This window comes from Psammomys obesus, unplaced genomic scaffold, assembly GCF_907164565.1.
Source record: "Psammomys obesus unplaced genomic scaffold, mPsaObe1.curated_primary_1811, whole genome shotgun sequence".
Lineage (NCBI taxonomy): Eukaryota > Metazoa > Chordata > Mammalia > Rodentia > Muridae > Psammomys > Psammomys obesus.
The window spans coordinates 17176016-17190186 of record NW_026593286.1 but is presented as its reverse complement, the minus strand read 5'-3'; the positions used below and the strand labels follow the sequence as shown (position 1 = coordinate 17190186).

Below are 14171 nucleotides of genomic sequence, written 5' to 3'. Positions count from 1 at the left end.
AAGAAAGAAAGAAAGAAAGAAAGAAAGAAAGAAAGAAAGAAAGAAAGGAAGGAGGGAAGGAAGGAAGGAAGGAAGGAGGGAAGGAGGGAAGGAAGGAAGGAAGGAAGAAAGAGAAAGAAAGAAAGATAGAAAGAAAGAAAGAAAGAAAGAAAGAAAGAAAGAAAGAAAGAGAGAAAGGAACCACTACCATAAAAAAATATTTCTCCTGAGCTGGGCATGGTTGCACATACCTTTAATCCCAGCACTCTGTGAGGCAGAAGCAGGTGGATCTCTGTGAGTTCGAGGCCAGCCTGATCTACAAAGCAAGTCTAGGACAGTCAAGGCTACACAGAGAAACCCTGTCTCGAAAAACAAAAAACAAAACAAAACGAAAAACCCTCCTGTCTAGATGGTGGAGCTTGGGGAACTTTAGACTTATAAATAGGCCTTTTCATCACTGTGTGGTCAGGGATGAGAAAGGTTTCAGTGTGAGACATAGTGGGGCCCTGAGAAAGGACTCCTTGCCAGCCTAAGAATTCTGGGAAGGCTTCCTGGAGGAAGTCTTCCTGATTGAGTCTGGAAGAGTGTGAAAGAAGTGGGAGAGCAGAGATAGGTGCAGCCTTGGGATCAGCACAACAGTCAAGCCTGTTCTAAAAGGCAGAGTGCTAGAGAGAAGGTTAGAAGAGTGTTGGTGGACAGACTGTTGGGACAGAAGGGCAAGAGGGGACGCATCTAAGATTCTACAGACATAGCTGACTCTTGGTTCTCTGGGTGAAGAGTGTCCTCCCAGAGCTAGGGTTGTAGAAGGGTGGGGACCAGGGGTGAGCCAGTGAGTTCAAGTTGAGGAACATATCCTCCTCCCCAGGGTCCTTGCTGGCAGGTTGAGAGAAGTTTAGGGGAGACAGGAGAGCTGAGGGGGTCCTTCTGGGGTCAGGGAGAGCTGTCTGCTCTGATCAACGTGGGCAGGAGCAAAATCGGCTGGAGGTGCCCATGAGTTGGACCCGGCTACCTCTCAGAACCAGCTACCCTCACTTGTCCCTAACAAGTCTGTCCCCTCTCTATTTAGGCTGTTGAGGCAGAAGGTAGGGGGCCTCCAATCTCACTTTTCTTCAGAGAGAGGCAACACGTCTTTATCCCCTCCCTGATGGGCAGTAAATACCTCTGTGTCTAACAGTAGTTCATTTTGCTGCCAATTTGCTCCAGGACAGTCCATCTGGTAGACCTCTGCTCCTAGCTCACCAAGATATGGCCCATATTCGTCACCTACAGGGTACAGAAGAGAGTCCTAGAGAAAGGGTTACAGTAACAAAGATGCCTAGATTAAGACAGAGAATATTGTCCTTTGTACCCAAATCGTTCTTGCTGAATCAAGAGGTGTGTGTGGTGTGTGTATGTATTTGTGTGTGTGTGTGTGTGTGTGTGTGTGTGTGTGTGTGTGTAACCCTTCATGCTAAGGCATATCTGATATTAGAGACCATCAACAGGGGAGATGGGGCTTCTGCAACCACAGCAAGCTACCCAAGATGGATTGGTGGCCTGGATCACCAAGGGGTGGGCTGATCAGAGTGGGCAGAACATCTTAAGATAAGCCACCTGGCAGGGCTCAGAAGAGGGAGTTTACAAGAAGTAAAGGCCACAGCATTTATTGTCCAAGACATGACTCAAAGTCAAAGTGCAAGGAGAGATTAGCTAGAGAGATGAGGCTGTCAGTGCGGGACACTCCACCTTGCACTTCTTAGTCACTAGGCCAAGGAGCAGTCACAGAGCGTGACCGACCCTTACTCAGCTTGGGTCAGGCACGTGGAGAATGGGTGGCTTCTATCCTGATGGGGAGGGTTGAGAGCCAGACGCAAGTGATTCTTACTGTCGCTCATACCAGGATTCCTGGCCAGTTTTCAAAGGACTGGGGCTTCATCTCTGGTGGAAATACAGTATCCAAGCCCTAAGGCCCATTCTGGTCTAATTAAGTCAGAACCCCTAGAGATGCAGGCTCTGAGCTTGGGAGCAGCAGTATTTTTAAAAAGCTCCCAGGCGACTCGGATCAGCAGCTGGGACAAACGCAGCTACAGGTCCAAACAGAAAGAGGCAAAGCCAGGGCAAGCTTGGAAAGAGGAGGCCTCTGCCGGCCCAGCAAATGGAGGGTGGTTGGCAGGGTGGCAGGTTTTCTCTGCCTGTCATCTCTCCACCCAAACCTTCCCTTTCTCCTTACTCTCTCTCTCCCTGCTTTCCTTCGCTCATTCATTCACCCAACTGAGAGCTGGCATTGTAGGAAATGCTGGAGGTTTAATTAGTCACTTTTTGGAAATTAGCTTGCTTGACTGCGTATGTATGTGGGCACGTGCTTACCACAGCACGCACCTGTGGCAGTCAAAGAACAAGTTTTGGGTGTTGCTCCTCTTTTTCTGCCCTGTGGGTTCTGAGGCTTGAACTCAAGTTACCAGGCTGGTGGCGAGTGTCTTTTCCCACCGAGCCGTTTTACTGACACCCAGTTGTTAGACAGCACCTTATGTAGCCCAAGCTTCAAGCAAGGTAGCCAAGGGTGACCTTTAACTCCTGATCCTGCTGCTTCCACATGAGTACTAGGATTACAGGCTTTCAGCACCACACCCAGTTTAATGCAGGGGATTTAGTACTGAGTAAGCAAAAAAAAAAAAAAAAAAAAAAGGTCCCTGCCCTTGTGGGGGACATCACAGCATGGTGGTGCATACCTTTAATCCCAGCCAGTCTGGAGGCCGATGAGGGATGGGGGTGGAGCTCTGAGCTCTGGGCAACCATCACAAGTGGTTGGAGGATGTTGGTGAGGCTGGTGTATTCCTATGGTAAAGTGCTCAAAAGGTGGATTGTCTGTCTGTCTGTCTATCTATCCATCCATGGTGTAGCCCAGGCTGGTTTGACACTACATTTCCCTATCTCTGTTTCAGTCCTTTCTCCCATCCCCCCCACCCCCACCCCGTGCTGGATTGACAGATGTTCATCGCCACACCCATTCTGTCCTATTTATTATTTATTTAGGAGCTGGGGGTGGGACTCCAAGTCTTATGAACGCTAAAGAAGCTCCCTGCTACAGAGCTACAGCCCCAGCCCCCGTTTTGTCCAGGTGATCCTGTGGTATTTAACCCATTCACAGGCCTATGCAGCTCCCTCTGCTCTCCAGTTCCAGCACTTTCTTGTCATCCCAGTGGGCCACTCTGTGCTCACTAGTGCCCCGCTCTCTCTCACCAGACCTAATAATAACCACAGCCTCTGACCCCACGGATTTGCCTGTCTGAATAGTCCATGTAAATGGGATGTTTTAATATGCATTCTTTTATGACTGGCTCCTTTCTCTTAGCACAGTTTGTGTCGGGGCATGTGCCATTTCTATACTCCATCTTCTGGCTCTCTGTTTCATTTCCTGATGGAAATTTGTGGCCCCAACTCCCCCCACTTCAAACCCCACACTTTTTTTTTTTTTTTTTTTTTTGAGACGGTGTCTTTATCTGTGTAGTCTTGGCTGTCCTGAGATGTAGACCAGGCTATGATTTCACTTTGATACTACCGTGAACGGAGCGTCTATGAACTTCAAAGAGACAACTTTCTTTTCCTTTTCCTTTTTGCGTGTGCATGTGAGTGCCTGTGCTCACACGTGTGTAACAAACTGACGTGTCATTCCTCAGGTACCATCCATCTTTTAAAATCTTAATATTATATTATACTATATTATATTAGTGTGTGTGTGTGTGTGTCTGTCTGTCTGTCTGTCTGCCACCACCTTTTTTTTCCCAAACAGGGTTACCCACTAAAAACCACCAAGTCAGCTAGGCTGGTTAGCCAGGGAGACACAGGGGTAGGCTGGTGTCCTCCTCCACGGTGGGATCACAAGCATACACCACAGCTGAGTGGTGTATGCTTGTATAATCCCAGCACTCAGGAGGCAGTCAGATCTCTGTGAGTTCAAGGCCAGCCTGATCTACAAAGGGAGTCCAGGACAGCCAGGACTACACAGAGAAACCCTGTCCAAAAAAAAAAAGCGTACACCACTGCTTGAAGCTCTTTGGTTTGTTTTCTTGAGACAGGGTTTCTCTGTATTCTTGGCTGACCTGGATTTGCTTTGCAGACTAGACTCTCCTGGAACTCACAAAGATCTGCCTGCCTCTGCCTCCCCCAAGTGTGCTTGAAGCTTTTTATCATGAACCCTGAGGATAGGGCAAGCACTTCACCAACCGAAGGATCTCCCTGGCTATTTTTGTGTTTGGTTTGATTTGGTTTGGTTTGGTTTTCTTTGCATAAGATCAGGCTTAGTGGTGCATATCTGCAACCTAAAAGCAGGGGGGGGGGGAATTGAAGCTAAAGAAGAGTATTAAAGTTGGGTGGGGTAGCACACAGGATAGCCTGGGCTACATAGCAAGACCTTGTTTCAAAAACATGGAGGGAGGGGTCTATTGTAAGTGCCAGGCTATTGTAATAGGTACTAAGGGAACCACTGTAGGCATTTGAAAATGGGAGAGGATCAGGGTCAAAGCTGGTGGGAAGGGCGGAGACTGAACTCTAGCTGTCAAGATCCCTAGTAGGGAGCCAGCTTCTCTTCCTCCTCTAGGCCTCAAGCCTGTGGCCTCCACCCAAGACTCCTATCTCAAGGCCATGGCTTTCCCTTGCCTTCTCCTCTAGGCTCATCCACCATGACCAAACTGACTACCCAGGTCAAAAGTTCTCTCAACATCACCACTCCAGGGATACAGATATGGAGGATCGAGGTGAGTTCTGACCGGAGGGGAGTTCTGGGATTCAGGAGGGTGGATGAAGCCTGACATTGCCCTGGCTCCTCCAGGGCACACTGCACACTGCTGGTGTCATCTGCAGCCAGCTCCAGCTCCACCCCTGCTCCCTCCCTGACCTCTTTTCGCCATTTCATCCTCATCCGCCTTTAGCCTTCCTCTACTCCCTCGTGCCTATTGGCCCTGTCTTTCTCTGCTATTTCTTCTCTGACTTCCACCACTGCCCCCTCCTCCCCCTGTCCCTTTTCCCCACCTTTCATGAACTGGACCCTGATCTTTTTGATTTAACTTATTTTGTGGTGCCGTGGGAGGAATCTGGGGCCACACCCAGTAAGGACTCTATCTCTCTACAAGCCTTGTTGGATCCTGCACTGCCAACTCCCATCCTGCTACACATCCATCCCCTGGTCAGCTTTCCCAGCTGGTGGCTCTGGCACCTCCTGTGACTTCTCCATTCCTTCAGTCACCTGATAGTGTCCTGTTCCTGGGAGGCCACTATACTGACCCCAAACTTGGTGCCTCATCATGTCCACAGCACATAACAGCCTAGAATGGCTGGACCCAAGCAGTCCTATTGCTTCAGTCCCCTGGGTAGGTGGGACTCCAGGTCTGCCACCATGTCCACTGTGATCTCTTTCTCTCCTCAGGCTATGCAGATGGTGCCTGTTCCTTCCAACACCTTTGGAAGTTTCTTCGATGGTGACTGCTACGTAGTCCTGGCTGTAAGTGGGTCAGGCCAGGAGGGGGTTGAACAGAGAGAAAAGCCTGCTGGGTATTAGCGGGGAGTGGTGGTGAGAGGCTTCATTAACCAGTGTTTACAAGAGTGCCCAGGTGCCCAGCTGAGGGGCTCCACAGGGCTCAGAGATGTTTGTAAAAGCCCTTTCTAAGCTCATTCAGCCTGGGTTGGCCCACCTTTTATTATCATTGTGTGTGTGTGTGTGTGTGTGTGAGATGTGTCATGGAGAGGGTGTACAGTAGGAGGACAATTTGGGGGCGCCCATTCTCTGCTTGTACCATTATGCGGGTTCCAGGGATTGAACTCAGCTGCAGTGGCACTGGCCTGTCTCTCTAAAACCCACAGTCATCTTTGGACCCCTACCTGATATTCGCACATCCTGGCACTCCCTATACTACTAAAGACATTTGTGCTCTCCTTGTATTGATCTGCTTCTAACTTTTAAAGTTCTTCAAAATTACACATACCTATCTATTCTGTGAATCTGTGCACGCCTCTGTTATACATGTGCATGTGTGTTTACATGTATGGTTGCACACATGCCAAAGAGTACACTTGCAGGAGTCAGTTCTCTATGTTTCATCTCTGTGAGTCCCAGGGATCAAACTCAGGCCAGCTAGGCTGCAAGTGCCTTCACCCACTGAGTCCGTCCCTCTTGCCTATCCTGAGTCTCCATGTTAACCACATCCTCGTTGTTAAGTGAAAAGCCAAGCCTCCTGTTACGGCTTTTATAGGGGGCTAGAGAGATGGCTCAGAGGTTAAGAGCACTGGCTGCTCTTCCTAAAGGTCCTGAGTTCAGTTCTCAGCTGTCTATGATGAGATCTGGTGGCCATTTCTGATCTGCTGGTGTACATGCAGGCAGAACACTTGTACATAATAAATAAACCAATCTTAAAAAATAGCTAGTATGTATTTATACAAAAATTGTGCATGCAGCAGGTATTTGTGTATACGGGATGCCTGTGGATTTGACAGATTGATATCAATAACAACACATCAAAATATTTGGAAAAAATTGTATGGGGGGGGTGCTGGAGAGATGGCGCTTCAGTTAAGAGTGCATACTGCTCTTGCAGAGGACCTGAGATCAGTTCCCAGCACAGCACTTGAGTAGGTTGGCTCCCAACTACCTGTAACACCACCTCCAGGGGGATCTGATATGCACAAATATATAGATACACACACACACACACACACACACACACACACACACACACACATAATTAATTGAGGGCTGGAGAGATGGTTCAGAGGTTAAGAGAACTGGCTGTTTTTCCAAAGGTCCCAAGTTCGATTCCCAGCAACCACATGGTGGCTCACAACCATCTACAGTGAGATCTAGTGCCCTCTTCTGGCCTGCTGTCTCATGTGCAGTCAGAACACTGTATAAATAATAAATAAATCTTTAAAAAATTAATTGGGTCTGTAGTTAATGGTTAAACAGATTTTTTCTTGTCACTATTCCATGAACAGTGCAGTGTACCAACTGTTTTGACAGTACCTGCTTTCTATTAAGTATAACAAATCACCTACAGATGAGATGTAAAGTCTAAGAGAGACCTAGGATGTAGCACAGATTGTAGAGTGATGACCTTGCATCCAAGAGGACCTGAGTTCGATCCCTAGCCCTACATGAGTGAGTGCACTGGCATACAGGCTTGTAATCCCAGCAGCGCTGAGGTAGAAAGAGAAATCAGGTGAGAGGTCATCCCGCCTCTATCAAAACAAAAAACCCCCAAAACCACAGTAACAACAAGATATAGCTCAGCAAGCATAAGTGTCTGACAAGCGTCCTCTGACCTACACACACACACACACACACACCGGGGCATGCCTATAACTGCCCTTAAACACACATAGCATATTCATGGGCATGCACATACATATATAACACATCATTTTTTAAGCATGAGGGAGGATTTTACACAAAGAGCACACACCATTTTGCAGAAGGAACTCAGGCGTGGACATCACAGAGCACCCCTTTCCCTCACAGACAGTGGGGGACAATTGTAATCCATTTGATTGCTCAAACCTCACCAACTTGATAGTCCACACGTACCAACCCATATGAGCTATTTTCAAGATGAGAACAAGGTCCAGAGACGGAAGAGCCATCCACTATTCTCCATCAGTAGAGTGAGTGACTGAGCTGGCTCAACAGCAGGCACGTGGGTCCAGGCACGTGGGAAACCATGCAGACTGGGATAGGGGACTGTGGGAACCTGGGTCTCACTACACAGATGCCCCCGCCCCCATCCCCAGATCCACAAGACCGGCAGCACCCTCACCTACGACATCCACTACTGGATCGGCCAGGATTCGTCCCAGGATGAGCAGGGGGCAGCTGCCATCTATACCACACAGATGGATGACTACCTGAAGGGCCGGGCCGTCCAGCACCGCGAGGTCCAAGGCAATGAGAGCGAGACTTTCCGAAGCTACTTCAAGAAAGGCCTTGTGTAGGGAGGGGTGTGATGGGGCCGGGGAGGACACCGAGACTGGTCACCAGAGGTGGGGACTAGCCCATGGGGGCTGGGCGGAGGAGACAGGAACACCAAGGTCGGCAGGGTGAGAGACTCTGGACAGCGGGAGGTGACCTGGGCCAGGAAGGAAGAGGAGCCTGAAGCTGTGGGGGTTCTAGAGAGCCCACATGGCTTTGGGTGGGTTTTCTCCACCTTTCTGCTCCTCACCCTTATTTCTGCTGTTGCTCCAACCTTGACCCTTCTAAAATCCCATGACTATGGCCTATGAGATCTGTACCTTGGCTCCTGTGGACAGGTGCTGCTCGGTGCCCACTCAGGCAGGGCTCCTTTATCGGCTCCTTCTTTAATCGGGCTTTTCCCTCACAGCGCATACCTTCTCCCTCTCCCAGAAGAGCCTGAAGCTCTGTTGACTCTCCTCATGGAAACACCTGCTCCTAAAAGCAGGCTTTTCGTCACCTTGTAGGAAATGGAAGCTCTCTTATCAGCTACAGTCCCTACCTACCCTTACTGTTTTGCTCTCTTCTGCCCATAACCCAGCCCAAGGTTACTCTCTGAGCATTTCAATGGCATCTCCCTTTTTCCACTTCAATGCCCCGTCACCGCGGCCCTGGCCTTATTCTCATTTTCTTCTCCCCAGATTACCGTGATTATCTCTGTAGACCCCTCTGTAGGGCAGGGAGTTAGGGCAAGCGGCAGGAAGACCTACAAGGCATGGCATTTGAAACAGCATGCTACAGGCCAACCGGGCCCGTGCAAGACACTGATGGCGAATGTAACCTTGATGTTTGAACCCTAAGGACTTCCTTCGCCTCAGCCCGTCCCAGCTGGGGCCTCAGAGGGCCCCAGGCAGCTCAGGAGCCGGGCACACGCCTCCACCATCTAATGCCCTTGAGTGAGCCTTCCTTTCTTTCCCAGGATCCGGAAAGGGGGCGTGGCTTCTGGCATGAAGCACGTGGAAACGAACTCCAGCGATGTCAGGCGACTGCTGCATGTCAAGGGCAAGAGGAATGTGATGGCTGGAGAGGTGGGCAGGCCCAGCCGGAACACTGCCTAGGAACTGAGCGAGGGGTGAGGGAAGGGAGAGTGGATAGAGGTGCGTCTGATGTGTAGGCCCTCAGTGGGCTCTGGACCTCCCTGTGCCCTCTAGGTGGAGATGTCCTGGAAGAGTTTCAACAGAGGAGACGTCTTCCTGCTGGACCTTGGGAAGCTTATCATCCAGTGGAATGGGCCAGAGAGTAACCACATGGAGAGACTCCGGGTAACCCTGACAGTGCCCCTCATCTCTGCATTCAACACGCCCTACCTGCTTTAGCAGCCTTAGCGTCACCTGCCCCCCATCAAACCTCTACTCTGTCCCCCCACAACCAACCACTCCCATCCCACAGACTTCTCTCTGGCACTTCTGGGAACAGGACAGCGTGTGAAGGTAGACCTGAGTCTTCATGTACATAGAGAGGCATGCTGCTGTGTGTATTTGTGACTAACCCTTAAGGTGGACCATGCCTGTGTATGGCAGACATCAGGCTCAGCCTTGGGGACCCAGGGATGGATGAAGTGGGCAGAGCTTTGCTGGCAGTCTAGTCAAAGAGTCACACGGGGAAGGAAGACCCCACAGGAAGGATTACTGGAGGAGTGTGGTACTGAGTATACGGAAGGCTTTGGGGACCAGATGGAGGCGAGGCAAAGGGGCTGGGGCGGGAAGGTGCGCAGCAGAGTCCATCAGCTCAGTTAGGAACATGCTGAGCAGGCAGCACACAGATGTTGCCGTCCGAAAGGGCCCCGGTACTCCAGAGAGCCCAGGAAGGGAGGGGGCTTGGGCTAAAAGCATAAACCATAGTGTGTGTGCACACAAAAGCTGGCACCCATGGGACTAGGTGTGCCTATGCACGCTTGTGTGAGCTTTTATGGAACTGAGCTATGTGTGTGCATGTGTAAGTGTATAGACATGTACATGTGAATTTGTGTGTGCGTTGCGAGTGTGCGTGCTTTGGGCAGACTGAGGATAGGACTGTGATCTTTGAGGTTCAGCTGTGGTACAAAACCATGAAGGAAGACCACAAATTTCCAACAGTGTCAAAAGCTAAAGGCCCAGCAAGACCACCTCAAGGCACCGTTACTCCTCCCCACCCCTGCCCCCGCCCCCTGCCCACCTATGAGGAGATCTACTTTCCCATCGATTCCAACTGTTTCCTCACACACCTGAAAAGCCTTGTCTCCACCCCTTGTAGATCTTTGGGGTGGGGTGGAATTTGCCCGGCTACTACCCTGTCTGCTGCTAACTTCATGGGTCATGTGTGGCCTTCCTGCAGGGCATGACCTTGGCCAAAGAGATCCGAGACCAGGAGCGGGGCGGGCGCACCTACGTGGCTTTGGTGGATGGGGAGAATGAAGGGGACTCCCCAAAGCTGATGGCAATCATGAACCACGTGCTGGGCCAGCGCAAGGAACTAAAGGCGGCCATTTCTGACTCCGTGGTAGAGCCGGCAGTTAAGGCCTCACTCAAGCTGTACCAGTGAGTCCTGGGGTGCTGGGGGCTTCTGGGATGCTGGGGGCTTCTGGGGTGCTGGGGGCTTCCTGGGGTGCTGGGAGCTTCCTGGGGTGCTGGGGGCTTCCTGGGGTGCTGGGGGCTTCCTGGGGTGCTGGGGGCTTCCTGGGGTGCTGGGGGCTTCCTGGGGTAGGGTGCTTTGCCAGTGGCACTGCCTATCCATACCTTGTCTTGTCCTGCAGCGTATCTGACTCAGAAGGAAAACTGGTGGTTAGGGAAGTTGCCACCCGGCCACTCACACAGGACCTGCTCAGCCATGAGGTGAGTGGGTCTGGAGGACCCCAAGAAAGGGGCACCCGTAAGATGCTAAAGCAGATTTAGGGGGAGAAAACTGGCACAGCCTAGCTCCCCAGCACCGCAGGTTCATTTGGTTTTGGTTTTGTTTTCTCTCTCTCTCTCTCTCTCCTGACTCTTCTAGGACTGTTACATCCTGGACCAGGGAGGCGTGAAGATCTTCGTGTGGAAGGGGAAAAATGCTAATGCCCAGGAGAGAAGCGGAGCCATGAGCCAGGCCTTGGTAAGGAAAGAGTCTAGCACAGGGGTTCTCAACCTTCATAATGCTACAACCCTTTAAGGCAGTTTTTCATGTTGTGGTGACCACCAACAATAAAATTCTTATTCATTTTATTTTATTTTATTTTATTTTATTTTATTTTTTTTTTTTTTTTGAGACAGGGTTTTTTTCTGTGTAACAGAGTCCTGGCTGTCCCGGACTCACTTAGTAGAACAGGCTGGCCTTGAACTCACAGAGATCTGCCTGTCTCTCCCTCCCAAGTGCTAGGATTAGAGGCATAAACCACCAACCAGCAATAAAATTATTTTCATTGCTATTTCATAACTATAATTTTGTTACTGTTATGAATCGTAATGTAAATATCTAATATGTGGGTTATCTGATACTCAAATCCAACAGGGTCACGACCTCAGGTTGAGAACTGTTGGTCTAGCAGCAGCAGCAGCAGCAGCAGAAAGGGACTAAGATTGGGCCATAGCACTAGGCAGAGTCCCAAGAAGATTCTGGGAGGTCAGGGCTGGGGGCGGATGGACCCAGTTGTTGGGGGCTGAGGACCACAATGTCATCAGTTTTGTGGTTCTCAGCACGTGGGTGAGCTGCCGGCCAGCCAAATCTAGGCCTCCTTGGGATATTGGGTGTCACTTCTCCATGCAAGAGCTTAGTTTATGAATTGGCTATTCAGTGGGCTTGGGGCCAGGGCCTAGTCAGGGTACAGGTCTGGAGTCAGAGTTGGATTGGAAGGGGCACTAAAATTAGAACTGAGGTATAGTTTAGGAAGGGGTCAGATCTGTTGGGATCAGAGTTAGGTCTGGGGTCAGTGTTAGAGTCAGGTTGAGTTGAGAGTTTGAGACATTAGCAGGTTTGACCTTAATTGGACAGGGTCAGTCGGGTTAAGTTTGGGGTCGGCATTGGAGTTGGAGCTGGGCATGTTCAGGGTTAGGGCCAGGCTTTGGCTTGAATGGGGGTGTGCAGAGTGGGAGCCTCCAGAGAGCCCCTTCTCTTCCCAGAACTTCATCAAGGCCAAGCAGTATCCGCTGAGCACACAGGTGGAGGTGCAGAATGATGGAGCCGAGTCAGCCATCTTCCAGCAGCTCTTCCAGAAGTGGACGGTGCCCAATCGGACCTTAGGCCTGGGCAAAACCCACACAGTGGGTTCTGTGGGTGAGAACCCACACTTCCTGCCTTCCCTTCCTAATGCCCCTCTTCCATTCACATTAACCCTGGTTAATGGACTGAGAGCCCAGAAGACAAAGAAGCTCAGGAGTTACCTCTCTCTCTCTCTCTCTCACACACACACACACACATACACACAGAGCGAGCTAAAACTGACTTGTCTTTATGTGGGATGGGGTTGAGCCTCCCTGGAAATCAAAACCAAGACAAAACAAAACAACGAAAAACCAAACCCTTCTCATCAGACTATTTGCTGAGTGAGGTTAAGGATATGGCCGACACTGGGGAAGGAGTTCAAACGAAGGGACAGTGTGAAGTCTCCATCATCATGGGCTTCAGGCCAAGTGGAGAGTCAGAGAGTCAGACTAAATAAAGCTCTGTTCTTGACCCTCGCGCTTGTCTTCAGTGGCTTCCCCAGGAGCCTGATTAGGTCAATGCCTTAGAAGCATGAAATGGTAACTTAGCTCTCTACCGTTGGCCTGTGTGACCTCTCTGGCTTTAGTCGAGTCATCTATTGTGTGGGTCTACGAACACCAGCCGGCACTCAGGACTGTAGTGAGGAGGTGGCGCAACTCAGCTAGTGACAGTGCGTGTCCTCCTCTCTCCAGCCAAGGTGGAGCAGGTGAAGTTTGACGCCACGTCCATGCACGTCCAGCCTCAAGTGGCTGCCCAGCAGAAAATGGTGGATGATGGGAGCGGGGACGTGCAGGTGAGTGTGGGGAGGAGGGCAAGGTTGATGTAAAAGGGGTGCTGGAACCCGGTCTGGACCTCACACGGGCTAATTCTGGTCCCAGGTGTGGCGCATCGAGAACCTGGAGCTGGTGCCTGTGGATTCCAAGTGGCTGGGCCATTTCTATGGCGGCGACTGCTACCTGCTCCTCTACACCTACCTCATCGGCGAGAAGCAACACTACTTGCTGTATATCTGGCAGGTGAGGGCCGGCGCACCCCACCTGCAGCACAGCTGCTCAGCTCTCCCGAATCTGTCACTGCCCATGGGTTGAGTAGCCCCGGAAGTGGGGAACTCACGTCTTCCGGCTTTTTCCATCTGAGATCGTTGCCACTCAGAACTCTTTCCTTCTGGTTCTGGGGCTCTCTTCTAATTCCCGTCGCCTCCTCTACATGTGGACTCTGTGTCAGATGTCTGGGTACAGGGAGTGAGTTGTGTGGTATTTCTCTGGAGCAGGAAGAATGTAGTATGTTTCGGGCCAGGCCCGGGTTTGAGGTGAGCCAGGGATGGGCTGGGAAAGGATTAGAGTTGGGGATAGGGGCCTAATTATAGTCTATTGGGGTTAGGTTTTGGTTGTGTTCAGTGTGGGCTTGAAGCGGAGGCTATATTATGGGTCCAGCCAAGCCAGATTTCGAGATGGCTGGGGATGTAGCTCAGTTGGTGGAATTCTTGCCTAATATACACAAAGCCCTAGGTTCAGTCCTCAGCCTTGCATCAAACCTGGTATGGTAGCAAATACCTATAATCCCAGCACTCAAGAGGTGTGGAGTAAAGGCGATCAGAAGTTCAAGTTCGTCCTAGGCTATATAGTATGTTCCAGACTAGCCTGGGATATATAAGACCCAGTCCGAAAAAAAAAAAAAATTGTGTGAGGCCTAGTGTAGGAGTACATGCTTTTAGTCTAGGCACCCAGAAGGCAGAGGCAGAGGCAGGTTGATCTCTGTGAATTCATGCTAGACTGTTCTGCATAGCATGGACCATGACATCTAGTGATACACAGTAAGACTCCATCTCAAAAGGAAAAACATAAAAAGAAATTCGATGAACGGAGAGATGGCTCAGTGAGTAAAAGTAATTGTCAAGTCTGTGAGTTCCATCACATCACATCATGTAGAACCCATGTGGGAGGAGGAGAGAATGTCTCCTAAAAATCTTGGACTTAAATACTTACACCATGACATGTGCACGCAATCTCTCTCTCTTTTCTTTTTCTTTTCTTTTCTTTTCTTTTCTTTTCTTTTCTTTTCTTTTCTT

General features: G+C 50.3%; 1 protein-coding gene across 1 annotated transcript in view; it reads left to right on the top strand.

Moving 5' to 3' along the window:
* Positions 1–14171, top strand: part of Vil1 (villin 1) — a 27333-nt gene that overhangs the window by 1221 nt on the left and 11941 nt on the right. The window contains exons 2-12 of the mRNA XM_055616303.1: positions 4627–4712; positions 5381–5455; positions 7735–7931; positions 8871–8979; positions 9103–9213; positions 10265–10467; positions 10683–10761; positions 10919–11017; positions 12022–12175; positions 12796–12896; positions 12982–13119. Of these exons, the coding sequence (XP_055472278.1) occupies positions 4638–4712; positions 5381–5455; positions 7735–7931; positions 8871–8979; positions 9103–9213; positions 10265–10467; positions 10683–10761; positions 10919–11017; positions 12022–12175; positions 12796–12896; positions 12982–13119 (1341 nt within the window). The 5' untranslated portion in view covers positions 4627–4637. The remainder of the gene's footprint in view (positions 1–4626; positions 4713–5380; positions 5456–7734; positions 7932–8870; positions 8980–9102; positions 9214–10264; positions 10468–10682; positions 10762–10918; positions 11018–12021; positions 12176–12795; positions 12897–12981; positions 13120–14171) is intronic.